We start from the raw sequence: 27,778 nt of genomic DNA on the forward strand, positions 1-27,778 counted from the left end.
AAGTATACTAGGGAGCTGTTGTCAATGAATATCCTTTATAAGGCTTATTAGTTGAAAGAGATAGTATGAACTCATAAGAAATATGTGAACAAACTTACATCATTTTAAGATTTGGCATATTTCGAGGGTCAACTTTTTTCTTTTAGAATGAGTAAAGAACACTGACTGTCACAGAGTATAATAAAAATAAAACTGCAGAGGCATCATTAACTCACATATTACATCCAAGAAGCAATTCAAAACCAAATTCGATAAATACTGGACACCAGCATCTGGTGATTAATGTAACTAACTGAGACTCCACTAAATTCCGGCTTCCTCCGTTCCCGGAAAATACAGGACAGGTAAATGGCTTTATTAGGGAATGCTTTTCCTGATACCTTTTCATCCTTTTCATCAGAAACTGTCTTCTCTCAAGTGAAAGTTTAGATTTCAGCCAGTGTTGCAATATCTCCATTTGTAGGTAGACAGATGGGGAAAGGAAATGAGATGGTATCTGGCTCTTTAATTAAAGATGTAGAGCCAGAGTTTGCTCTTCACGCTCACTGGCAAGACACATATGCACATGTGCACACACATGCACACACAGACACATACAAAGTGCATCTGATGGATGAAGCCAAATTTGTGAAATTGTATCCATAATCATAGTTTCTATGGTAACTGTATCTTAGGCCCAGACACAAACAGAGCTGGGCAGGAGATGTCTGATTTTATTTTCTCTGAAGACAATCAGAAGAGAGATAATTCAGGTTATCAGATGCCATGGCCCCGTGTACAGATGGCTAGTCCTTGGGTCATGCTAGCGTAAGACTTAATGCTGCGATCCCAATAAATGCGTTATACTTTTACAATGCTGCAGATGACTTCGCTATCTTTGTCATTCAGCTTTAAAATAATTATGTACCGACACATAGTTACCATATTAATGAGATGTACGTGGTTAACACAATGTGGAAACTATATGCAAGATAACTTGTATAAATGTGCATAAGTTAGAAGGGATTATAAGGATTTATTTTAACTCCAGTGTTCTACATGGGAGGAAAATATAGAAACAAAATGGTTAAAAGGCTTACCCAAGAGTTATTTTTAAAAAATTTTTATTTGCTGTATTTTCTAAACTAGCAGATGTTCTAAACTAGTCTATAAACTGAATACCCAGCTATTTGACAAAATTACTGAAATTAAATTAGAGAAAATAAACACTTCAGAAATAATGGTTTGAAAGAGTGTGCGTACTTCTGCTTCTGCAGATAGCATATTTCTAAATACATATCGCCAACATAATATACTCCACATTGCCAAAGAGAAATCATTTACAACCTATTTTGATTAGTTTCTTTTTGCTTAAATCAAGTATGGTGAGTTTCGCTCCAAACATGTAGCGTTTTAGCAGAGTGTCTTTGTATTAGAAGATGCTCAAAGACAAGTTCATAACTTTTTAGATATTTTCATCATGTTGATTCCTTCAAAAATCTTCCAGCCAGACCTATAGCTAAGTAAGAGGAATGTAATTAAAAGAAAGCTTCTGGAAACTGCTCAAAAATATCTGTCACGTTACCAACTTGAAATGAAAGGCGTATTCCCTAAAATGGCATCTAAATTTTTATACTTTGCATCTTAATCTTATGATGGGTCTGGCAGCATGAGACACGTTTTTGTGTAATGAATCTGAGTAAGACATATTGGTAAATGAGGATGTTATGCATAGGTGAGTAAGCTGTATTGCAACTTTGCACAGCCTTTCCATCACAGCAGCTTTTAAACTTCCCCAGGAAAATTGACTTAAGGGACATAAATTACAACACTGGCCAAAATGTGTCCCAACCTGTGGGAACTGGAAAACATGTTAATTTTGAATTGTTTCCGCTTTTTACCATCAGACATTTGCAGAAAATCGTGTGTGATTTATTCTTTTATTTGTAATGAATTGTTAAAAAATGTTTGAAAGGGCATTAAGTCTTCCCCTCTGCCATTAATCTGCAAATGGGAGAAATAGGGGGTTAAATGGCCTCTTTAGTATATTGCTTTATGAAACTGCTGACTCCAGCAACGCCTGGCTAGAAATACATACTAATTTAAGGAACCCTGAATGTAACCAGCAAGCTCCTTGCTTTTGTAGAGAGAAGACTAATAGCTTTATTTTAACAAGGCTCTTAACATCCCAGCCAGCAGCAGGCATTGAGTGAATGAAATTGGGAGAACTCCCATGGACTAAAAGCATCTTAATTCAACGTTCCTCGTACACCAGACCCTCCTGATAGGCTGTCATAGGCTGTCATAATCCAGCCAAAGAGGATCACCACTATAAGGCACACCGAGTGTGAGCCTTTCAAGTTGTTTTTGAATAAGCTCTCTGAAGTTTCTCTTCCTGAGCTTTATTAGCAGAGAAAGATAAATATGCCCCAAATCCAAGCCTAAGTTCTCACATTACATTGTTTTGGAAAAGACTAGGTTTCTCTGATGGCTTAAGTCAAAAGTATTTCTATCAGAAGTATATTTAGGTCATTACATTAAAAAAAAAAAAAAAAAAAAAAAAAGCCTGCATGATACCAAGTGAGATAAAGGGCTTCTAAAAAAAAAAAAAAAACTAATTGGATCAAAGCCGCTGACCTTATTTTTTTATGATGAGGGAAATTACCTAATAAGGCTGGAAGCAGGAACATTTCTGAGTTTTACTGAGCACAAATGCCTGTGCCTGTTCTCTTTCCCCTCACTACTTCCTAAAGTGGCCTGACTTCCTAAGGACCCAGCTACAATTTATAATGAGTTTCTCTTTGGCAATCCTTGATCTGCAGTTTCCTACCCTCAATTCACAGCTCTTTGCAAGAGTCTTTGTACCCAACACAATAATCTGGATTGCCATCATTTCTGATTAGGACATAAAAGTTGATCAAGTTACAGGAGGAGATTAGATAAATTATGATTTACCTGTAAGTGGGATGTTGTATACCTATTAAAATTTATGCTTGTGAAATATCTAGGAAAACGTCAATAATAAATAGTTGGGGGGGAACCATATGCCATTAAAATATGTATATGTTTGTAAATGCTAACAGAGGTCATCTTTGGATGATTTAGGGAGAAAAATCAGCTCAGTCTGGTTTTTAAATAATGGAACACAAATTTATTCCCATCATTTCCATTAACTAACACTGCGTCCCTCAGGGAGAGGTCTTTTTCTCATCTCTAGGTTTTAGAGTACGTAGCACATGACTCCACTTAGGAGACACTAACAAATGTTGATTTACTTGAAAGTATTAGTCTTATTTCCTCAGCATGATAGCATAAGACAGTACAACCAGTGTTTGTTTTTGTTTTTGCTTTTGGGGGGAAAGCAATAAAGATTTTCAACACCATGGAGCCCTGCTTTCTCTCCCCATGGATCCACCGAAATCACTCTGAACAAAGTACCAGTCACCATCTCCTTGCCAATTCCCACATACACTTCTGTGGAACTTATGTTAGTCACTGTTCAGGTACAGAGAACAAAATCCACTCTAGCCAGTTGAAGCAGGAACAAATTTATGATAGCCTGCTAATGGGCTTGCAGACTTTACTTAAGGATGGTTAAAGATACGGAATCTTGGCCAACCTTTCAGGAATGATTTCTCACGGCATGCTACAGAACCAGGCTACCAAGGGAGCTGTTGCCACTTCTGTAAGAAAGCTTTGGGCTCCAGAGCCACATAACAATGCCTGTATCAGGAGCCACCATAATTAGGAAAGTGCCACAATCAGAAAGCCACCTCTAGTGCTGCCATCTCCAAAGCTGGCTATAAAAGCTGCACTCCACCCTAGGAACTCGCAATGGCACATTTGCTGAGACTGCCAAGGAAAACCTAGCACACCTTCCTTCTTGTCAGAGTAAAGGGTGCAAGTGTGGCCACTGCCTCCATGACCCAGCTTAAATCATACCAGTACACTGACTACAAGGGCATTCTGGGAAAGGCAGTTCTGAGCTCTGTCATTCAGGGTAATACTCTGCAAGGAAGGGGGTTTGGGTAAAGCACACGAACACACCATACTGACCACAGACCTTGCCTTGCTGAAGTTCTCAACTGCCTTGGACACTGTGGACCACGCCCTTGTTTGTGAGATGCTTCTCTTTTGATTTCTATGATAACACTCTCTCCCAGTTCTTTTCCCAACCAACTGCTGTTTTAGACCTCCTCAGATTTCCTCCTGGGTTCAACTCATGTTTGCCTGCCCCTTAAATGGTAGTGTTCCTAAGATTATTATGGGTATTCTTCTCTGTTCTCATTGAGTGTCTTTTCTTCTGTTCTTTGTCTACGTATTACCCGTGGGCATCCTAATTCTTTTCCAAGGTTTCAGGTACCCATCCATAGGCTGAATGTTTCCCAGTGCTACATCCCTAGTCCAGGCTTCAACATTGCAGACTTTTACACTCAATTACCTATCAGACATCATCATCAGATGTCCCAAGTCAAGCTCAATATATCTAAGTATCCCCTACTCTCACCCCTACCTTTGCCCCTAAACCTGTCCCTCCCTTATTCTCATCTTGGCGATGGTTACCAAACCCAAGTAGTTGCTAAGCTCAGAAAATTGTGCATTATTCCGGGCACACCCTTCCTGTTAATCTTCAGTCACTCTTATGGAACCTGTCCCCCTAATATTCTTATATCACTCCCTTGCCTTTATCCTTTTTTTCTTTTTAGGAATTTTATTTCCTGTCAACCTGACTTTCATTTTGTTTGCCTTTGTGGAAGAGCAGCTTAAGACCACTTTGTAGTTGTCCCTACTCATTTAAGTGATCTGAATAGTGGGAGCTGTAGACCAGGCTTCAGTGGGGGGCTGAGCAGTCCAGTCTTCAGTAGGGAACTGTTGAATAGGCACAGAGAACACCTGCGTGCCTTCAGACCAGTCTGAAACTTCAGGTTGGGTAGCAATGAACTCAAGATCTGGAGCAACCCATTCACCCCAGAATTCCAGCTTGGTCACAGCCTTTTCAACAGCAGCCTGCTCTTTCTTCTCAGTCTCTTCAGGATCTCTGTAGAATAAGACATCAGGCATGACCTCCAATGGATCCTCGTGGGAAATGGTGCCATGCATGTGCGGAACTTCCCCAGGCCAGTATCCACTCCGTAATACCCACTGAGGGAGCTCCCTTTTAGCAGAATTCACCAGGTTGCTCTGAAAACAGAAAGCCCCAAGCAGTTAAGAAGTAAGGAGAAAAGCAGAAGAAAATACAGGCCATTTAAAATATTTTTTCATTTTTCCTTAAAGTTCTGACACATGTGAGTTATGCCAAGAATTACTATCAAACTCCACTCGTTGGGCCAGAGGCCCTTGTGGGGTTAGTAAAAGACTTGCCCCCAATGTAGCACACTACCTACACTTGTGAGTTCATCAACTCCAAGCTATAACAAAGTGTAGGCCTTTATCCTTTTGAATATCCCCTAGTTTAAATTTTGTTTAACGTTTATTTATTCTTGAGAGACGAAGACAGAGCACGAGCAGAGGAGGGACAGAGAGAGAGGGAGACACAGAATCTGAAGCAGGCTCCAGGCTCTGAGCTATTAGCACAGAGCCCAACATGGGACTCAAACCCACAAACAGTGAGATCATGACCTGAGCCCGTCAGACATTTAACCAACTGAGCCACCCAGGCACCCCAGAATATCCCCTAGTTTAGGCCTTTATCATCTCTGGCTCAAACTATCACTGGCACCTCCACACTATGGCAGGAATAATCTTTCTACCCTGTAAATATGTCCCATCACTTACCAAGTAGCCATTGCCAATGGCTTCACCATCACCTAAGGGCAAAACCAAGTTCCTTGGCATATTAGCTCCTCCAAGATCGGGTCCATGTCTATATCTCTAGAGCTTGGACTCTGGGATCAGAAAGACCTGATCTTTGTCTCAGATTTTCCATGCGCTAGCTATATGACTTGAGCAACTACTTAGTTGTCTCCTTTGAAAAACAGGGCAACCATTGGGGTTTAGGAAGATTGAATGGATTGATAAAAATAAAACATTTAGCATTTTAGTTGACCAACAATAAGTACCAAGTAAGTGTTAAATTGTGGTAATGATCAAAGAAAAAACAAATAAATGGAGAGAGAGTTCATATTCATGGATAAGAAAACTTAATACTGTCAAGATGTCGGTTCTTCCCAACTTGATCTATAGATTCAATGTGCTCCCTACCAAAATCCTAACAAGTTGCTTTTTTGATTCTGAAGAATCTCCACAAACTGATTCTAAAGTTTAGAAGACCTAGAATAGTCAACATAATTTTGAAGGAGTACAAAGTTGGAGGACAGACACTCCAACTTCAAGACTTACTATAGAGCTATAGTAATTAAGACAGTGTGGTATTGGTGAGAGAATAGACAAATAGATCAATGAAACAGAATACAGAGCCCAGAAATAGACCCAAATAAATATTTATTTGGGTCTTTGACAAAGGTGTAAAGATAAACACAATGGAGCAAAGATACTCTTTTCAACCAGTGGTGCTGGAACAACCAGACATCCAACAAGCAGAAAAATGAATCTAGACACAGACCGTGCACCCTTTACAAAAATTAACTCAACATGAATCACCGACGCAAATTTAAAATTTGAGTAAAACTATAAATTTCTGCTCTGCAATAAACATTGTCAAGAGAATGAAGAGATAAGCCACAGACTGGAAGAAAATGTTTGCCAAAGACACATGTCATGAAGGACCATTACCCAAAAATGCAAAGAACTCTTGAAACCCCACAATAAGAAAATAAACAAACCAATTCGATATGGACCACAGACCTTAGCAGACACCTCATCAGAGAAGACATACAGATGGCAAATAAGCATATGAAAAGATGCTCCACATCATATGTCATCAGAGAACTATAAATTAAAACAACAATAAGATACCACTACACACACATTAGAAGGGCCAAAATCTGGAACACGGACCACCCCAAATGCTGGTGAGGGTGCGGAGCAACAACGAACTCTCCTTCGTCACTAGTGGGAATACAAAATGGCACTGCCACTTTGGAAGATGGTTTAGCGGATTCTTACCAAACTGAACGTACTCTGTCTATACAACCCAACAGCCACAGTATTTGGTATTTACATAAGGGCAATGAAGACTTATCTTCACACAAAAATCTGCGCACAATGTTTACAGTAGCTTTATTTATTATTGCCAAAACTTGGAAAGCACCAAGATGTCCTTCTAAGGAGATGAATGGATAAATAAACTGCGGTACATCCAGACAATAGAATACTATTTAGCCCTAAAAAGAGATGAGACATCAAGGCATGAAAAGACATGGATGGAACTTAAATACATATTACTAGGTGAAAGAAGACAATATAAAAAGGCTACATACTGTAAAATTCCAACTCTATGACGTTCAGGAAAAGGCAAAACTATGGAAATCATAAAAAGACCAGTGGTTGCCATGGGTTTGGGGAGAGGGAGGGATGAACAAGCAGAGAATAGAGAATTTTTTAGGGTAGTGAAAATATTCTGTATGATACTAGAATGATGTATACATGCCATACATTTGTTCAAACTCATAGAATGTACAACCCCCAAAGTGAAACCTAACATAAACTCTGGGCTTTGGGTAATGATATGTCAATGTAGTTTCATCACTTACAACAAACGTACCACATGGGGGGATGTTGATACTGGGGAAGGCTGTGCATGTGGAGACAGTGGGATAGGGCCTCTGTACTTTTTCTCTCAATTTCGCTGTGAACCTACAAGTGCTCTCAAAAAAATAAAGCCTCCTAAGAAAAAGTTATGGTATCGGCAATAATGGTTATAGCCATAATAGTAGTTCCGGTGGTAGTGGTGTGGTTTTCCTCTTCCTTCACAGGTTCTGTTTCTTCCTTTACCAAAATTTGACATTCCCTGAAAACAGAGCGCTTTTCTTTTGTAAATGACTCCATGTTGTTTCGTTTCTGTTCCCTCTACCTAGAATGCCTTCTCCTGCTACTCCTACGCCTTCTCCCCCACAAAAACTTCTCATTCGCCTTCAAATTTTAGAGGAAGCTTCAACACCCAAATGAAGCTGTGTTCAACTCTCTCAGGTGGACTTTCGTGTCTGTTTCTTCCGACTCCTACTGCCTCCTCTCTCCTACTGACACTGTAGCAGTGATCTCATCGTACCGTAATTGTTTGCAGGTCTGTCTCCTCGATATTCAGAGCAATGAAGAAATCCAGCCCTTGTTCACTCCTTTGAATATAGTGCCTAGCATGGCATCAGGATACAGTAGCTGCTCAGTAGTCACTAATTCAATGCTTGCATTAAAGAGGTTGTCGTGTTAATAGGGAAACACAATATATACACTATATAAATATAATAATTAAATATGTACATTTTCTGTTTGTGACAAACAGAATCATTTTTAAATTTTATGTTTATTCATTTTTGAAAGAGAGATAGAGCACAAGCAGGGGTGGGGCAGAGAGAGAGGGGGACACAGAATCCAAAGCAGGCTCCAGGCTCCGAGCCATTAGCACAGAGCCTGACGCAGGGCTTGAACCCACAAACCGCGAGATCATGACCTGAGCCAAAGTCGGACGCTCAACTGACTGAGCCACCCAGGTGCCCCTCCCCTTTTTTTTTTTTAATGTTCGAACAGAATCATTTTTGATAGAGAATCACGCCACCCTTCTTTGCCTTACATTCTGCTACTTCCGTGAAGCTTTTTCCCGACACCTTCAGGTGTCACCTGTGCTGTTAGTACCATCCTGAATGACACAGGATCATACATTGTCCTACATCATTATTTAATTATTTCATTTCTGATGTTTGCTTTTCCCCCAAAAGACTGAAACTTCCTTAAGATAAGGATCATCCTGTGCTTTATATGATCTCATATACTGGTAGCTCATCAGGATAGGCACTTGGGTGCTGCCCCCTAGAGACACCAGAATGCTGACTGCATCATTAGGCCAGGCCAGTTCTGGATAATAGTGCTGAAAGTATTAACTTGGAGTTTTGTGGCCATAAGAAGAAAGGTTACTTGTAAATGTCTAGAGCCATACTACGGATACATAAGCATAATGTGCTCCCAACAATCACAATTAAATAATCTTCATCATAGTTCTGGTATTCATGCTAATTCTCCCTCCATGAAAAACAGGTTAAAAACAAAGCTCAGATAGGCGAGGCTGAGGACAATAATTGTATCCTTCCCTTTTTTTTTCTGTACCATTTATTTAACCCCAGCTTGTCTGATGCCATCCTTGTTCCTGATGTTTCCTGGAAAGGACGGTGGTTTACATCAGGGCTTTTATCCTCATGCGGAGAACTCTCAGTCTCTCTGGAGTCGTCTCTACGTTTGTAGGTGCAGTCTTTATCCTTCCCTGAGAAATTCACTGGGCTGTTGGCCTCTCAAACAACTCCAGCCACTCCTGTTCCATGTATTGGTGAAATACAAAAAGGCTTTGCAGGACACACTCTGAAGAGCCTCCTGTAATAATTTTGACACCAGGCATAGCCTTTCTTACTCTAAATGAGTGTGTATATTTGCTTTGCAACCCCCCCCCCCCCCAATAAACCCTCCCTACACCCACCACCCAAGCTGGGATGGAGGTTTTATAGAGAGCTAGAACTTTTGATGGGAAGAAAAGAACTTAGCAAGCCGAGTACCACCTAGAAAAATCCCCCCTCCTGACTTGACACTGTTACGTTCTGTGTTTACTAGCCAACTCTCCCTTCCCCCATTACAATGGTCCAGGTGTTCTGTTTACCCTTTCCAGGCCCACTCTGCGAGGGCTGGCCCAGCACGAGAGCAAGCGCGTAAGTGATCCACAAAACCACATACATCGACATGAACAGGTGATGGATTGATCAGTCAACAAGAACTTTGAAATACGTGTATGTTTTCATCCTGGTTCTAATTGGTATGATAGATGCAGAAGCACTATGTATGAAGTCTTCACGTTCACAGAACCAACATACTTTGTCGAGAACATCCTGGGGCCAGTCACTGCTCTTCAGATCCTCAGAGGTCGAAGGAGGAGACCCGACAAGAGGGGAACACAGAAAGTACATAGGAAGGGGGAAAACATAATAAAGACCAACCCTAGACAGAAAAGAGTTAAATGACTTCTCTGTGGTAGTTGCTAAGGGAGAGAACTAAGTGAGATCTGGGGGAGGGAAGGGCTTCATGGGAGCTGTGGAGGAGATAGTTGTTTGTCATCAGCCCCTGTTAGTAAAGAAAGGTTGAAGAAGATACTTTCAAAAAACATGGTCCTTGTCACAGCCAAGAGCTGTCTAAGGAGACCTGACACCTACATGTAATACAGCGTCCCGGACCAGGAAAGGCATTGAGTAAAATTGCAAGTCAACTATGGGCTTTAGTGAACAATAATGTATCAATATTGATTCATTAATTTTAAGATCTGTATCATACTAATGTGAGATGTTAGTAATAGGGAAACTGAGTTCAGAGTGAATGGGAACTCTGTACTGTCTTCTCAATTTTTCTGTAAGTCTAAAACTGTTCTAAACACTAACGCCTACGTAAAAGGGGGGAAAAAATGGCCCACAGCCTACAGAATATCCCTGGCTTGGTGACAGGAAGGAGTCGGCTTGACAATGACCCTTTTTGAAAGAAGCGACTTTGTTGTTAAATGCCATGTTTGTGGCTTGATCATCAATTCCTATAGCAATACTGAGCTCTTGCTTGCTTTTTCCATGGTTGATTTTTGGCAGGCAGCAGCAGCATTTGTGCGCTGATTATAATTTTGCGATGCATTGTCAGTAACTAGGGTGTATAATGGATCTTCATCTCTAATTACTTTTCTCTCCACAGGTGTCTGGAAAGGGTCCAGATGGGAATGCACACAACATCCGCTTTGAGGGGATGGAGAGACAGTACGCCTCCTTACCCAGGTAGATCACTCAGGGGTCTCCCACCACCAGCTCACCTACCGATAAAGCCTTTAGAGAAATCTACATGAAATAGAAATCTGGCTTTGAAACTGGAATATGTTATAATGTGCCTTACCGCCGTCTGCTACAACCTTCGTGCCATCTTCACAACTGTGCTAATAATTGAAACACTTGTGGGTTATTTTTTAAGGGAAGAAAATAGTATATCATTGCAATTGAACATGTCAGCAAGAATATTGGATACAGAATGGAAATCCTAAGCCATTGCTATAAAAATGGTATTGAACATCCTGCACCAAGCTTAGGGACAATAAAATAGTAAATCCTCTGTCCTAGCAGTTACCTACAAGGAAGGGCGAGCCAACCTTAACCTTGGAGCTTCGTGTGGGTGTTAAAAAGCAGGAGAGAAATGTGAACCTGGGAAGATGTTCTTTGCTTGATTTAGAATCTGACCTGGTATTTGCTGTCAGCAAATATTGCTGAGAGGTACAGACACAGTGGGGGAAGGAAATAATCGCGTGGGAAAAGTTCACTTGGTGATTCTGGCCTAACGTGATCCACTTATGCTGTAACTGAACACCCCTGAAAATGAGATACAATTCTCAAAGGTTTGTGCCCTTATCTGTGAGATGAAGAATAATTTTGGTCTGCTATCAGTAGCACATGACAAAGAGGAAAACTTTCCAAGATTATGTCTAGGACGGCTACTATGGGAGTGAATCAAGAGTGTGAGAATTCGTGAGTTCGGGTGGGGGGGGGGGGGGGGGGGGGGGGGGGGGGAACAAACAAAGAAAGGTTAATGCCAGCCAGAAAACTGAAATGTTATGGAATATCTCCTTTTAAAAAGAAGGGGGTGGATCCTAAATAGAGCTTTTCAGCAAAGTGGAATTGTTGAAGTGTTATCCCAGAGGGAGTTACTGCGTTGAGTTTCACATTGGCTACAACTCTGTGTGGGAATTTACAAAAATACCACCCTGGATATTGCAACAGGCATAGCCTAAGTGACCATCTGCTCTTATAAATAGTATGTTGATTTTCAAAAGTAATAAAATCTCAAATCTAGTGGAGAACCAGTTTTTAACACTGATTGGGCAGAATACTTAAAATACAATTTTTTAAAAGCTTCTATACAACTGTATTTTATTTATCTCCCGATTTTCATTTTTTATAGGTTGTCTCCTAGTCTTTGCTCATCTTTGATTTCTTTCCCCTCCTTATTTTTCCCTGGCCTACTATTTTGTTTTTGTTTTAAAAAAAATGGAAGTCGTCTCCAAAATTTGTTTTAAATATAACATTTCTGGCTTTCAGTGTTGAAGTGTATGGAAATTGTGGTTAAGGCAGATGGAAAGTAGTATGTTCTTATGAGAGGAAAGAAAGAAAGATAAAACTGGAAACAGTTTAATGTCTTCCTAGCCAACTTGCACCAGACTGCGGAAATGGATTTTTTTTTTTTTGCACAAATCAAAAGCACAGAAATAACATTGAAAATCCTACAAATTTCACTCATTCACTCCCCATCTATCTATTAATCATCTACTCTGTATCAGGCCCCGAGAATATGGAGACTGGAGACACAGTGCCAGTCCATCCTTGGGACCCTACTGTCTAGGACAGGAGACCGCAAATCACCTTTTTATGACCGCACAGCAGATGCTTAGTTTAGTAATTATTAGCAGAAAGTCTTCTGAATTTCCAGCTCCTATTTATCTTTACTAATAAGCCCTGAAATGCTCAATCATGGCTGACTTTCAACAAGTCTATTTGAGGATCAAACACTGCAAAGGGAGTTTTCTGACAAAGGCAATGCATTTATGCGGTTTCTGGCCCTGGAGCTATCACCACAATGCAGGAATTGACAAAATCCCGAGAGTGTGACTGTAGCGGGAGGGGAAGCATCTTAGACCAAAAACAATTTTGGCCAGTAGTCCACCCACACCTGTACACGGTGGTAGGAGTGATTAGGATTAGCCACATGAGCAAACAGAACTTGGTGGCTCCCTGGCAACCAGAAGTTGGCCACGATGGACAATGCATGGGGCTCAGGCAAATGCAGGAAAGGTCCCTGGCGCTTGTTTTTAAGTAGAGGAGCTCCACCTCGAGTTTCCATCTCAACATCTAAAGGGGAGATGCAAGGCATGCTCACCACTGTGCTCCAGTCCGTGGGAGGCTCCATATTTACCCAGGAAGAGGCACAGTGCAGAGGCAGGGGACCCACTGCTGGCTTCAAGAAGGTATGCAGACTCAGCTCCGTGTGCCAGTGACGTTTACCCTGGTTTTCTAGTCCTCCCCACCCTGGAGATTTTACTGTTCACTCGACTGAATCACAGCAGCTCCACTGCTCTCCCCCTTTGCCAGGAGGGAAGTCAGCACATCTCTGTAGGCACCGGATCCCCTCTTTGTCAGAGGCAGGGAGCTTTACAATATTTATGGAGTTAACTTTTTAATTAAAAATAGGAATAATTCTCTCTATGGGAAGTTGGTGGCCGACCTTCCAGTGGACTTAATAGGCTACTGACCGATGTGGTTCCCGTGTGGTTTGTGGAAGGCATGACAGGAGTTTTAAAGTTAACTCCGTAATATCGATTTATATGTCAAATTCGGAACCATCGACACCCAGAGAGAAAATGCACCTCGGCACCCACCCCACCCCCAGCACGTGGAGTTAGTCAGTAGCCCTGATCAAGGGGCACCCTTTTATGCTGTCATGGAATTCAGTCCTCTTCACAGTAGGCTCCCGCAACCTGCTGCCAGAGTAGAAAAGACACTTCGACAAGTAAAGCCAGAGCCCTAGCTCACCCAGGAAAAAGACAATTCCTAGCACTTGGTAGTTAGGATGTTGCCTAAGGCTAAGGGCTAAGGATGTTAAGTATTATTGTTAAGCAATGTTAAATCTTCTGCCTCTGAAGGAAAATGACTTTATTTCTTGTCTCCTGAGGGTGCTGTTTTGGAAAGCAGAGCAGTTGTAATACAGCCTCTACAGCCTCGTTAGCAAACACCAGGCTGTTACCAGGGCCAATGTTTTACCCTCCTGTCCAGCCCCCAGTTTTCTCTGCTGGTAGACACAGTGAAATCAGCATTCTTGCCCGACACAGATTACTACTCACCCTGAGCAAGTAGGGAAGCGGCCATTCCTTAGGCTGCCGTAATGTGTGAACATCAGTGTGTGTATTTTTGCAAACAGCTGCTTTTTCGCTTCAGCCTCCCAGCCCCAGTCTCTTTTCACAGGCCTCTTTGTGGTCAGTCCCTCTAGCAGTGAACTCGCTACTCACCCCAAGCCTCCATTGTTCCCACCTGGCCCATCCCGGGCCCCGTGGGATCCCATTATCCCTTCTCTACAGATGGTTCACTGCACCCGCGCAGGACGTTGTTCTTCCGGGCTCGTAATCAAGTGTTGAGGCCTAAGGAGTGAGCAAAAACATCTCTTCTGTGGTCCTCTATATGGGGGCGGTGAGAGGTTGCTGGAAACCCTCATAAAAATGCCTTCATTGGTTCCACTACAAAATGCACATTATGCAACCCCAGCTGGGCCCCTGCTGCTGTCCAGAAGTCCTGTCGGTCGTGCTGTCGACTCCCTTGACTATCCCACAGTGGCCGTTCCAACCCTGTGCTACTCCCGTTGAATTCTGTGAAAATGACTAAACCCCCCAAGCCCAGTCTCTAGAGATGACCTCACTTCCTCTCCTCTGTGGCCTTGACACATTCAACGTGAGTTCCTCCACTTCTGCTCCCTACAATTCAGATTCGCTGCCTTCACTGACCACGTTGCCTGAGGAGTGACAGCAATGGCATGAACGTGGACTCGGGCCATAATTAGAGCCCCAGCTCTGTCACTTACTACCTGCGTGACTTTGGGCAAGTGATCTAACTGCACCAGTCTCAGTTTCTTAATCTGCAAATGGGGATGATGTGAGGGCCTCTGTGTGGTCCTGGTGTGAGTAATAAGTATAAGCAAAACCCTTAGTGAAAAGCCAGCCTGACGTATTGTAAGGATTTTTTTTTTTTCATAATGCTAGCTCTTTTTAATTTTATCTCTGGGGAAGATGTGTTTCTTTAGTGAGTCAAACCCATACCACAGAGCTCACTCTCACTGGTTTCTCGGGGATCCTGCGCCATCAGCCACTCCTCTCTCGGCTGCACCTTGAAGTCCCTTGGCAGTTGCTTCCCCACCCACCACTACCTATTACTGTAAATGCATAGGCTCGGCTGCACAGTTCTCTGAGAGCCCACAGTGTGGACAAGGGGAGAGCCAACACCTGTGTGGCTATATGCTGGGGGTATAACTGAGACTAAAGGATTAGCCAACTCTGGGGAAGGACCAGTGGTCTAGATGATCAAAAGCAAGAGGACGTAGCAAACCCATAAGATCTGAGTAACAAGTTGTGCTAACGGGCATGCTGGGAGACAGTAATTCTTGTGGATGGGGAGTTTCGTATAAGGCGCAGGTGGCCAGACTGCCCCATGCACTTGACTCTGGTCCATCAGAGAAAGCAAACGCCTCTTCTTGTTCCCAGATTTCCTACCTTAGGAAGGGTGGCTCATACCTATTGGCTCTATTGCCATACCACCCACTGACACAGCGGGCTCTAACCCCAGGCTTCTGACACTGACGCTGATGCTTCCAGCGGATTCTGCCTCTGGCTCCTTTCCTCATGTAGATTCTCTCCAAGTGGCTGCCTTGATTCCTACAGATTTGGTCCCCAACCTCTATGATGATAATTCCAAAACAAACCTGGCTAACCTTCCTATCTCACTTTTAATGTGACCCCAGTTACAATTGCCTGCCTGACACCTCCATCCTACCCCAAGATACTTCGAAGTTCCCATGCCAAAACTCAAGACCTCGATGTCCTGTTTCCTTAGCTCTTCTTACTTTTAACACCCATGACATTGTTTGGCACCTTTCTTGTGCTGCTGAAAATACCCTGCATTAGATTACAATGCTTTGCTGCCCCTTTCTACCTTCATTGGATTATAAATTTCTGGAAAAAAGGGACAGTGTTTTATACCAATCATGTTTTATACCCACCACAAGGACCTCACATAGATAGGACCATGTTTATAACAGGTTTTTAATACATTGGCCTACAGATGAAAATAGATTTTTTTATATGGGTAAATTATGAGAAAGAATTTCTTCCAAGTTTTCTCGACTGTTTGTTTCAGGACACTGTTTGCCAACATAACACTAATTTTCATGAGAATGTCGCTTTTCCCTGAAATCTGTAGAAGTCCAGGCTTCTAAATAATCAACTCTAATTGAGCATTTACTATGAACCAGGCCCTGTTCTAAATGCTTTCTCTCTACTGACTTAGTGATCACAGCAGCCCTGTGACTCAAGAGCAACCCTTATTATTATCATCCCCATTTCATAGGCAAGAGCACAAGTAAAATTGCCCAAGTTCAACAGCTAGAAATGGCAGCATTGGATTGGAACCCAAGCAGTCTGGCTGCAAATTCGTACATTTAACCCCTGGGACTAAAGTTATCCAGTTCAGAGTCAGAATCAAAATCTGTGGGGGTGCCTGGCTGGTGCAGTCGGTGGGGCATGCAACTCTTGATCTCAGGGTTGTAGGTTCAAGCCCCACGTTGGGTGTAGAGATTACTTTTTAAAAATATTCAAAAAAAAAAGAGAATATCCTTGTTCAGTAGAGTTATATGCATACTGACATGTTTAAAGATGAGGGTCATGATATATGCAGCCTAAGCCCAAACAGTTAAAAAAAAACCCAAAAACCAGGAATCAAACTGTGATTATCACACTCCCTTGTATCATTTGCTCACCTTCTTGTCTTTCTCACTAAACTATAAGTACCTTTGAGGACAGGGACAATGTCTTATTCATCTTTGTATATGACACAGAACATTACTAATATACAGGTTAGGTAATGCCTTTCAAACATCTCTGTAATGCTGTCATAAAATCAATTCTCTTCCCATCCCCTGGGGTCCTTCCCTTGAAATATGAACAGTTTAATGTGTAATTGCTAGATGAACATTAAGCAATATACTTTGTCTACCAAAAAGGGAATCCTGTTTTGTTAGAACACTCCTGAGAGTTGAAAAAGCAGTATCTGCAAATTGGTACTTTGGTTCTTTAAGATTAAGAGTAATATCTACCCGGAAGGAAAAAAGTGACAATACATTTTCGGGTGAAAAGCTGCATGAGCGTTCCTGAGGAGAGAGTGAGACTCCCTTTCCCGAGACTGATGTGGGACACAGGCCTGCTCAGGCTGTTTTTGGCTTCCAGTCCTGATGTTGCTCTAACCCATATTACATAAATTACTTGAGGGGGAAAAAATGTGTCTCTGATCATCTTAGGCAGCTTTAATTTGGCTGTGTAATGAGAAGCAACATACTAGTACCGATTTCGGGTAGAAAGAGCAACTTTAGAAGGAGCAAACAGCTTATGCTTGCTTCCTAGGAACCCAAAATAAACTTGCTTTCTAAGTGTGTTCCCAGTGTTTTGGTATTGGGCGGGATTGTGTTCAGATCAGAAGAACATGCCATAAGAACATACTTCCGCTGTAACATTTCAGTTGGTTCATTTTGTCAGCCTCAGCTTTCTTGTCTGCATATGCTTGTGCCCACCCGGGAAGACTCAATCACAAGCACACCGCTAACTTTGCAGCTTGCAACATGCACCGTGCCACCTCCATCGTATTTTCCCCGAAAGCATTTTGTCTAGGCATCCCCGGTGCCCTTGATTGTCATTTGCCTCGCTGCCTGAAGACCCTCTCCCTCCCTGATCTCTCCGGTTCTCTTTGAGTTAGCTTCCGCTCTGCTCACAGTTACTCGATTTTCCTTTGCCAAACTTGCATTGTTTCATAGCACTTGCCAAGCAGATGGCAGTGACATTCGAGTTCTGCAAAGATTTCCACCAATGCCACAGTACTGGTCTTTGCGGAAGCTAAGCTAGATCGTGATGGAGTGAGTGCACTGACAACTTGAGCAATCAGCACACTAGGTGTCTATGTGTGAGTGCGTGTCTGGCGGGGGTAGGGGTTCAGGCGTCTGGGCCCGTGGAAGTGGACAAAGTCCTCAGGTTGCCTGACTGACTGCTTCTCTCTGCCACAGAGCCAGTGTGTCAGATAAGGGGCTTCGTGAGAATGTCTGCACTGCTCCAGGCGGGCCTGGCCGCAGTTGCATGTTCAGCCAGGGTCTGAGCCCATTCCGGCTACTTCTGCTCCGCAGGGCACTAGACAGGGGTCTGCTGCGCGTCATCGAGATACAGCTAATCCTGGCCAGTCTCTCTGACACCTACCTCCCTGGTGGCACAGCTTTATCTGAACTGCCTTTCCGTGCGTGGACAGCCACCTTTCAGTGCTTCTGTCTGTGATCGCTGCCCTGACCTTGGAGGGAAGCTCAGACAAGCTGAAGATTCTGTCTAGATGCTATCTCCTGCATCCGCCTACCGTAGACTGTAAAGCCTCGTGAACATCAGGGAAGCTCTGTTCCCCCACCAGAGTGGGGTGAGCTTCTCGTCCTCTCTCCTCAGGCTCCTGTGCTGAAAACCTAGTCTCCGCTTCCCCAGCCGGCCGTGTAGAGTCGGCCGCTTGTTTGCTTCCGCTGACACCACCTCACGCAAGGCAGAGGTCAAAATGATGAATTGGGGCGATTTAACTCTTCGGGAGATGAAGATATCCCCTTTGTCAACTCAAACTTCTTGAAAAATGCAGAAAGCCCTAGCAGGTAATACTGCCTTAAGATGCCAAACAGCTGAGATCAGGGGGTTAATGCTGCCACTGTATCATTTTTATGTCACTTAGTTCCTCAGGTAACAGTCCGTGGTAATCCAACTTCTCATCATTTCCTCATAGCCAATATATCCTTGGTGCCAGTTAGAATATTTAATATTAGTTATTCAGTGGAAGGCCTCCATTACGAGTTTAGTTACACGACTCGCGATTTAAAACACGTTAAGACCCATTACAGTACCGATGTCCCCAAAACAGTTTTAAGTGAATCCTGAGGGACCACATATGTTAAATTCCACAGATCTTTACTTTTCCCTCATCTTCCCCAGAAAATTCTAAACTATTCCATCACTGTTCGTTAGGTACTGTTTTTAGAGGAGGGGGATGTGCCTGTTATTTCAACAGTGCCACATCTGACATTACCTTGAACTTGAAACATGTTAATCTTGGTAAGCTGGCTTCCACGATTTCCCTCCTACGCATATTCGAGTTTTAGCCTTTATCTCCCACTTCTCCAGCCAAAGGAAAAGGAAAGGTTATTTTGTGTCTAGGCAGCTGCGTCATGGAGAGTCTTGCTCTGTCTCCAATTTCTCATATTCTTTGGTTATTCTTGATGTTTTCCAATTGCATTGTCGCTCCACCATCTGCCACCAGAGCGTATGGCATTGGAATCACTCTGGTAGGTTTCCTGACCCTGCTGAAGTGCTTTGCTTGATGCTCGCACGCTGCACCTGCCTCCCTCTGTCTTTTGCATCTCTCCAGCCATTTGCTGCTGTCCCCTGCCTGGCCCAAGTTCCTGAGTTTGTCCTGGCTTCAACTGACTGCAGGCAGAGACACTCTGAATAAACCAAGTGTATTCATTCGTCATCGTATCTGGTTTGTATGTGTTTGGGAGGGCTATGTTTTATGATTATTTAAGAGAGCATTACATCACTAAAACGTGCAGGCATCTGGGATAAAGAGCGAGTGCCTCCCCAAATGCGTGAGCACATGATGTCTTCACCAGGAATAATTAAGAGTAAAATCACTAGGTTTAGTTTCCATTTTTATCACCAAAATCTGCATGCAGATTGTTTCCAAGATGTCATGTTTACTCCTAAGCTAGCCAATTGTATATGAAAAGAAAATCAAACTAAGAACAATTAAAGCAAAGGCATAAGGGGAGTGATGTAAATTTGTGGGACACCTCCCCTGTGCCATGCATTTTATATGGATTGTCTCATTTTCTCCTCACCATCCAGCTGGGTCGTAGTCATTATGATGCTCATTTTGGAAAAGAAAAAAGTCCATCCTTGAAGTGGCAAGATCAGAATCGGAATTCAAGCTCAGTTCTTTCTGGTTCTCACGATCTTTTTTTTAAATTTTATTTTATAATGTTTATTTATTTTTGAGACAGAGATGGACAAAGCATGAGCAGGGGAGGGGCAGGGAAAGAGGGAAACAGAATCCGAAGCAGGCTCCAGGCTCTGAGCTGTCAGCAGAGAGCCCGATGTGGGGCATGAACCCACGAACTGTGAGATCATGACCTGAGCCAAAGTCAGACGCTTAACCGACTGAGCCACCCAGACACCCCTCAAGATCTTTTTTATTTCATGTTACCATACCACTAACACTGACAAATCAGGGAGAGGTTGGGATACGACAGCTCTTTTCTTGAGTAATGTGAGTTCATGGGAAGGAAGATATCTTAGGCCACATTAGAAATACATTCATTGCTTCTTAGGGCTCCAAAGAACATGGAAAATGTTGAAAGCTGCAGATGGTGAAAAAATAATAAGATACAGTAAGACAAATAATAGGGAATTTATGGGGAAAAAGAAAATTACCTTTTGAAGCATACCATTTTTATTCTTATATCACTAAGTTTTCCCTAAGTAAAAACAAGATAGCCACATTTTCCTTACGACAATTATTCTGTCCCTGTTGGGAGCATAAATACGGCTGTAAATGGTTCCACCTAGGGCGGTTCACCCCAAGTACATGGACCGGGTTCCCAGCCCCCAGATGGCTCTCCATGCTGCCTTTTCGCAAAAGCACTGGCCATGGGGCACAGGGGAGGACCCAACACTTGGCAAGCATTTATTGTGCTCTAGGAACTCTAGTGGGTGCCTTAAATCTGACCTCGTTTGTTTCTAGTAACAATCCTGAAATAAATTTCATTACCCCTATTTTATAGATGAAGAAACTGAGGCTCAAAGATGCAAAGTGATACGGCCAAGTTTGCACACAGAATAAATGGCAGACTTTGGAAAGTCTGGCCCTTTCTACCTCTGAAACCTCTAGAATCTTTATAAATCAAGCTGTCTTGTGCTAGGCTGGCTGTGAGCAAGTAGAAGAGAAGCATGCAATGACTATCCCTTACTGAGGCCACATTTGCTATGCTGACCCCACCCTAAATCACTGCAGCATATAACGTTAAAATGAACAAACCCCTAATAGGCATTCAAAATTACTAAGAACAGCAACCATGAACCACAGAGCTCCCCTTAGCATATATAAACAGCCACCTCCTTCCAGCTGAAATATCTTTTAAACAGTGCCTCTTTTAAAGACTGCCTCTTTGTTATGCTAGTGTTTAAAAAATCTACCAATTGGTTCCACTTCAGCAATTTTCGTAGCCAGGGAAGTACTGTTGCTTCTTTCACGGTATAGTCCTGGCAAATCCTCAGGGGACATGGCTGAGATGTAAATGCCAGATAACTGTGGAGGGATGGCATCAGTTTACTGTGTTGCTTCAAGTCCAGAGAAGAGAACTTTGGCAGTCAGTTACCACGGAGGTGCCACACGAGCCCATCTGTGCCCTGGATTTCATGTGACACAGGCCCCATAACCTCAGTCATTGTGCCAGGAAACACCTTGGTCCAGCTCCATTATTTCTAGCAAAGGCAAACATTTGCAATACAAATGTGGGAAGGGTTGGTACAAAAAGAGCAGCCTCCAGAATGTGTTCTTGCTTATATTCCAAGTCTTCAATTAAGTCTAGATAGAAGTGGCTGGGGCTTCTCCCAATGGAGGGCTGTCCCACTCAACAATCAGCAAACCTGACCCTTATGGTCGAACATGGAATGACATGTTCAATAGGTAGGAACCTGGCAATTCTCACTGGCCACTCTCCACCAACAATACGCTCTGGGGCACGATAAGTCGCCTTTAAACTTGGCCATTGCTTGAAAGTGAAGACAGGGTGGTGACTGTTCAGATAAGGTTTCTGCCCACTAATTGCTCGCATGCGGCTGAGGCAAACACACACCCATTTCCAGAAATGATAGTGTCTGACAGCCTGGGTTTTGCGAGGTACTGGAAAGAGCTGTAATTGTGGCAGCAGACGTCTAAGATGGAAAATAAGCACGTTGAGCTATTTTAAGGAGTTTGCCACAATGAAGTTTTTCTTCTGGAGACAGTCCTATAAAATCAGGATTGGGGTTTGTGTTTGATCACTTTCCACTGATATGTTGGTGCTTTTGACAACGTATGCTGAACGGTCTAGACTGTGTAACACCCTTTTACAGTTGTTTTTTTTTTTTCTAACATCCAGAATCCGGGCTGTATATAAGACAGAGATTCTAGCCAATATTTTATGAGTGATTTCCGGATGTGCTGCTTGTAATATGGCCAGGAAGATGTGAGGACTGCTTTCTGTGGATTGGTGGATTGGTTATAGACAAGTCACTTATGTGACCACCTTGTCAACAGCTTGAATACCATAGTTTGTCCTCTTTCTGGTCACTTCATTCATATGATTTTTTTAAAAACCCAGGTTAGTCCTGACTTGTTCAGAGCTAACTGTGTGATTTCATAGCCTAAAGAGATGAGCTAACAAAGTCATCTAAGCTTGCTTATTCCTTCATTCAACAACTATTTGCTGACCACATACTAAATACAATACACTCTGTAGGCCTTGAAGATACAATAATAAGCCCACAAGACACAGTCCCTGTGCTGTGAAGTTGTAATCGAGTGGAGAAGATAATAATTGTACAGTCACAGAGAAAACATAAAATTGTAGCTATGCCCCTCATGAAAAACAAGAGGTACGTGATTCCAGAAAATATGGGAAATTGGCCTGAATCAAGGGAGGGAGTGAGACTTGAGCTGTGACCAGAAGGAGGTTAGAGAGAAGGAATAAGGCACCTTCCAAGCAGAAAGAACAACATATACAAAGGCCTTGTGGTAGGAGACAGCACGGCGAGCCAAGAGATTGAGAAAAGACCGTGTGGCCAGGAGGGAGATGTGAGAGCGTATCAGAAGTCAGCAGAAGTCAGACCACGAGTGCTTAGTATGTTTGCATTTGTTCAAACGCTAATTAGAAACCATTTGTGGGTTCTGAGCAGGAGGAAGACATGGTCAGACTTGTGTTTCAAACATTTTTTTTAGCTGCAGCGTGGAGAATAGAGTGGAGGGATGAAAACCAGTTCAAAGGTTATTGCTGTAGCTCAGGCGGGAGATGGTGGGGCATACGAGGGTGAGGGTGATGACAGCAGAGATGAGACGAGATGGTGGGAAGAACTGACAGAATGCAATGATGGATGGCATGTGGAGGTTTGGGGGGTGAGCGAAACCAGGTATCAAGAACGAATCCCCACACAACGACGTGGGTAGCATGGTACCGTTCCCCAAGAGAGGAAGTGCTGGGGGAGGACTAGGTTTGGGACGGGGGGGAGGATCATGAATGTGAGTTGGGAAATGCTGGATTTGAAGTGCCTTTTAGACTTCCAGGAGATCCTGAAATGTGCCATAGCAATGGCTCAATATGGATGGGAAAGGCGGTGGCTAATCCAGGATGTTAGACATACGTATACTCTAGAACACAGAAGACCCCAGGGCATATCAAGGGTGATGATGTCATAAACCACAGAGCCTCATCCTCAGAAAGTACAAAAAGAGGCAGGTGGCCAGTGCAAATTGCATTGGCCTGGCCATCAGTGTGTGGTTGTGACATGTCTTCCTTGCTTATATGGGCAGCAAAGGCTTATCTGTCACTGTCCGTGTAATTTCATTCTGGAAATTATACTTTTCTCAAGTAATAAGAGTTGGTGACTTAATGCCATCTGGCGTTCTGTGACTAAGCATAGTTCTGACCCCATAAAGTGTAAGCATGAAGATAATAAGAAACAGTGGAAATCATTTTGGTAATTATGCTTTCCTTATAAAACAACATCCTTGTTCTTCAGAAATATGCACCAAAAACTTCAGGGGTAAAAAGATGCAAGCCTCCAATTTACTCTCACATGGTTCCAGAAATAATATGTATATATAATGATATGTGTGTGCATGTTTATATATATGGAGAGAAAGAGGGGCATAGAGGGGAAGGGAACGGACTGGAATGCAAAGAGAACGAATGATGATGTAAATGGGACGAAAGGTGAAGATGTCGTAAATCTGGAGAAAGGATACGGGGAATTCCTTTTACTCTTATTGCAGTAGCAACAACAGCAATAACAAGGAACAGTGGAAGTTGACATAATTTTCTGGTGCAAACTCAAAAGTCAAAAACGTCCTCATTCTAAAGTCTTAAGCTGGGTTTGCCCCAAAAGCCGACCCTAGGACCGAGATTTGAGTGTAAGTGATTTTACTAGGGAAGCAATCCCAGGAAGTATTGGAAGGAGAGTGAGGAAGAGCAGGGAAGAAAGCCAGTCTATACCACATTAATGAGCAGGTTACTGCCGTAGGCAATGGGGATCAGTTCCGCGAGGACCCTCTGGAAATGGTATGGAACGCATCCACACCTTGTGCCACCTGAGAGCACGGATGTTGCAGAATTTGTCTTGCAAGTCCTGTTTGTCATTGGCTAAGGATTGCTCCTGAAGGAGCCAGCTCCCCAGAACTTCTGCATAGCTAGAGCAGTGGCACGAGGAAGCCTTAAGCCAGGAAGCACAAATATGTGGAGTAAGTCCGACAGTGGACCTGAAGTGCTGGTGAGTTGGATGGGAGCAGGCAGCAATGCTACAGCGAGTGAGTGTCAACTCCCAGGGTCAAAGTGGGTCAGTCCCTGGTGTCCTTTTACAAGAGAAAAATACATAATTTTTAAGGAGCTCTAGAAAGTCTTCATGTGTTCATTGTATTTTTGAAGTAGGTGTTGTATGAACTGGTCATGTATTATACGGAGCACAGTGACTGATGATAGAATTGACAGAGCCTCCCAAGAGCGTAACCTCAGAAGAATGTATTTCCGGGTTCTCTGTTTCACTCAAAGGTACAATTCATCAAAACGATGTCAAGTCTTTGATGAGTTCATCTTCCGTGGAGTCCATGCTTAAAACATCGCTGAAACACAGCAGCACCTCCGAGAATACCAAAATACAAAAGCCTCAGGAAAATGGGAATTTGGTAGTTAGGTGCCTAACTCAAGCATGCCCATTAACGCATGACGCAATTTGAGTGTCTGCGGTGACTTTACCTATGATGATGGCTGTCACCACATATCTGGTCAAGTTTGCATGGATTTCAACAGGCCACCTTTGCTCCAATTAAGAATAGCAAGAGCTTGGCCAGATGCAGGGACTAGTCATAGAGCCCTAGCCATACTGCACCTGTGGTCTCACCTTAGCGTGAGACTTTATGGAGATGTCAGTGTTGTATCCATGGAGCCTATACAACTGGATCAATCACATCCAGTCATTTAAGATGCCTAAGCTCATCTTCCTGAGAACAAAATGTATAGCTTACAAATCATGTGGGCTACAGGATACGTTCCTAACATGTAATTATTAAATCAAAGAGTGAACATTTTTAGGGTTCATGGTATATATTGCCAGACTGACCTCTAAAAAGGTTGTCCCAACTTACACCTCACCAGCACTGCATATAAAATATTTTTTAACTTGTTTCAATTTAATAGATTAAAAGCTACCAATTATGATCACAAATTGTTTTGATTGGCAATTCCTTTACTTGTAATGAAGTTGAATTTTACATGTTTATGGGAATTTTTTTTTCAGTCTGTGGTAGCTCATCTATTTTCATATCTTTTCTATCTTGGTGCTCAATCCTTCTTGATTTACTAGAGCTCTTCATATATTAAGGATATTAACACTTTGACGTATGTTAATATTATTTTAATTTAACTTTAAATTATACTTATGGTAGATAGGAGTTTCTAATTTTTAGAAGTTAAATCTTCGATCCTTTTGTTTATGATTTGTGCTTTGCGTTTATATGTAAAAAGTTATCTTCATGAGATCAAATACATTTAGCCTATTTTTCTTCTAGCTATTTATGATTTCATTTATTTCTTATTTATTTATTCTACCACAGGAATGCTTTGAACACACATGTCATCCTAAGCAGTAATGTACTTTCATAACATAGTTTCAAGCAGTATTGGCCATGATATTGTCATAATCACAAGAAATACATGATGGTATAGATACCCGTGTTAAATGGCTTTGTACACATAATGCAGAAGACACCTGTGCAATTTATTGGCATGCATCAACCAGTCACATTTTTGTTTCTTGCTCTCACCACAGTGAGGCTCTATGTCAGAATACACAAGTGCCCTGAAGCATTCTGATCTGGACCGTTGGAACATGATACCATGACACCAAATCTTCAGTGTCCTAGGAGTAGTCAGGATCACCCAAATGGGATCCTTTCTTAAGGTGGCACTTCTTGCAAAATATGTGCTCCTCTCTTTGACCCTCTGCCAGCTGTTGCAACTGACCCTCCGCGGCATTGAACATGGTGTGACTGTTGAGCTGACACACACACCTTGCATCCCCTGGGATATGTATGCCGTGTTCCTCAGATGCGCTTGATGATAACCCCAAGTGTGCTCCCCAAAGACAGTACTTACATCATTGGACGTTGCTCTTTGAGTTTCTGTGAGAAAGAGATGTAGTTCTACCAGAAAGAGACTTATCTGGAGATAGTACATGTTACTACTTTGGCTAACCCAAAGGAACTGTGAAAGGGGTCTTAATATAAAATATGTAAATTGTCCACTAATAGGTTTCAGGGGATCCTCAAGTTCCCTGAAATTACATGCCATTTCTGTTTTTAGAAAGAGAGAGAGCAGGCAGGGGAGAGGGGAAGAAGAAGAGAGAGAGGATCCCAAGCAGGCCTCATACTCAGCACAGAGCACAATGCAGAGCTCTATCCCACAACCTGGGTTCACGACCTGAGCTGAAATCAAGAGTTGGATGCTTAACCAACTGAACCACCCACGTGCCCCCAATTTTTTTGTTTATTTATTTACTTTGAGAGAGAGAGAGAATAGGAGAAGGGAAGGGGGGGGGGGGGGGCGCGGAGAAATTTCCAAGCAGGTTCTATGCTATCAGCACAGAGCCTGACAAAGGGCTTGAACTCACAAACCATGAGATCATGACCTGAGCTGAAATCAAGAGCCAGATGCTTAACTGACTAAGCCACCCAGGCACCCCCCATCCCAGTTTTTTAATGAATAACATTTTGGGCATATTTCTGAGGAAAGGAGTGAGTGAGAAAGTTTTATGACCAATGAGTTTAAAACTTACTGAATGGGGGGGGGGGATTTACTGTAAACTCTTCTCAAAAGGGTCATTTTTAAAAATCCTTCCCTTATGATTTCTGTGTGGCTGGCATTTTTCTTTCAATAAGACAATAATGTCTTTATAGAGAATATTTCATTTGTAAAATTTATGAGAAAAAATACCCAAACAGTAGCTTACTGTGTTGAAGGGTGTCTTCAATATCAGAGTGAATGTAATTGTTTTAGCAAGAAAATTTATTTTGGTCAACCTTTTAGCCACCCCGCCCCCAGCATAATGTGTATATATATTTCTGTTTTGGACCCTACCTTTTGTGTGCTTTTAGAAAGTACAAACCCTTCCCAGCATATAAATCCCAGAAAGCAGGATGGATGGCATGAAACTCTTAACCGGGCACCCGCATCACAGGACCTGCTCATGTTCCAGAGGCTACCTCTGTGTGTTCACCAGTATGACCTAAAGAAGGATTTACACGTCCTACTATCTTCCCAGCTTTTGAGAGGTAGCATTCTACTCAAAGAGGGAGTACAGAGGGAGAGGAAACACTCAGGAGAAGGAATAGCAACCTTCTTTGGGACACAAAGTACTATGTCAATCCCACTATAAATCTTAGCAGCATAAAACCACAGGAAACCCAAAGAAAGTAAAATACTAACATTAAACCCCAGCCACCCCACCATGTATAATTTAGATAAATAATCCATTTAACATATGTAGGATGTTGTAATA

General features: G+C 42.6%; 1 protein-coding gene and 1 pseudogene across 1 annotated transcript in view; one reads left to right on the top strand and one right to left on the bottom strand.

Moving 5' to 3' along the window:
- Positions 1-27,778, top strand: part of PARD3B (par-3 family cell polarity regulator beta) — a 1,010,919-nt gene that overhangs the window by 943,325 nt on the left and 39,816 nt on the right. Inside the window, exon 22 of the mRNA XM_030325489.1 lies at positions 10,804-10,883. Coding sequence (XP_030181349.1) covers positions 10,804-10,883 — 80 coding nt within the window. The remainder of the gene's footprint in view (positions 1-10,803; positions 10,884-27,778) is intronic.
- Positions 5,268-5,404, bottom strand: LOC115522616 (annotated as a pseudogene).

This window comes from Lynx canadensis, chromosome C1 (assembly GCF_007474595.2).
Source record: "Lynx canadensis isolate LIC74 chromosome C1, mLynCan4.pri.v2, whole genome shotgun sequence".
NCBI classification, from domain to species: domain Eukaryota; kingdom Metazoa; phylum Chordata; class Mammalia; order Carnivora; family Felidae; genus Lynx; species Lynx canadensis.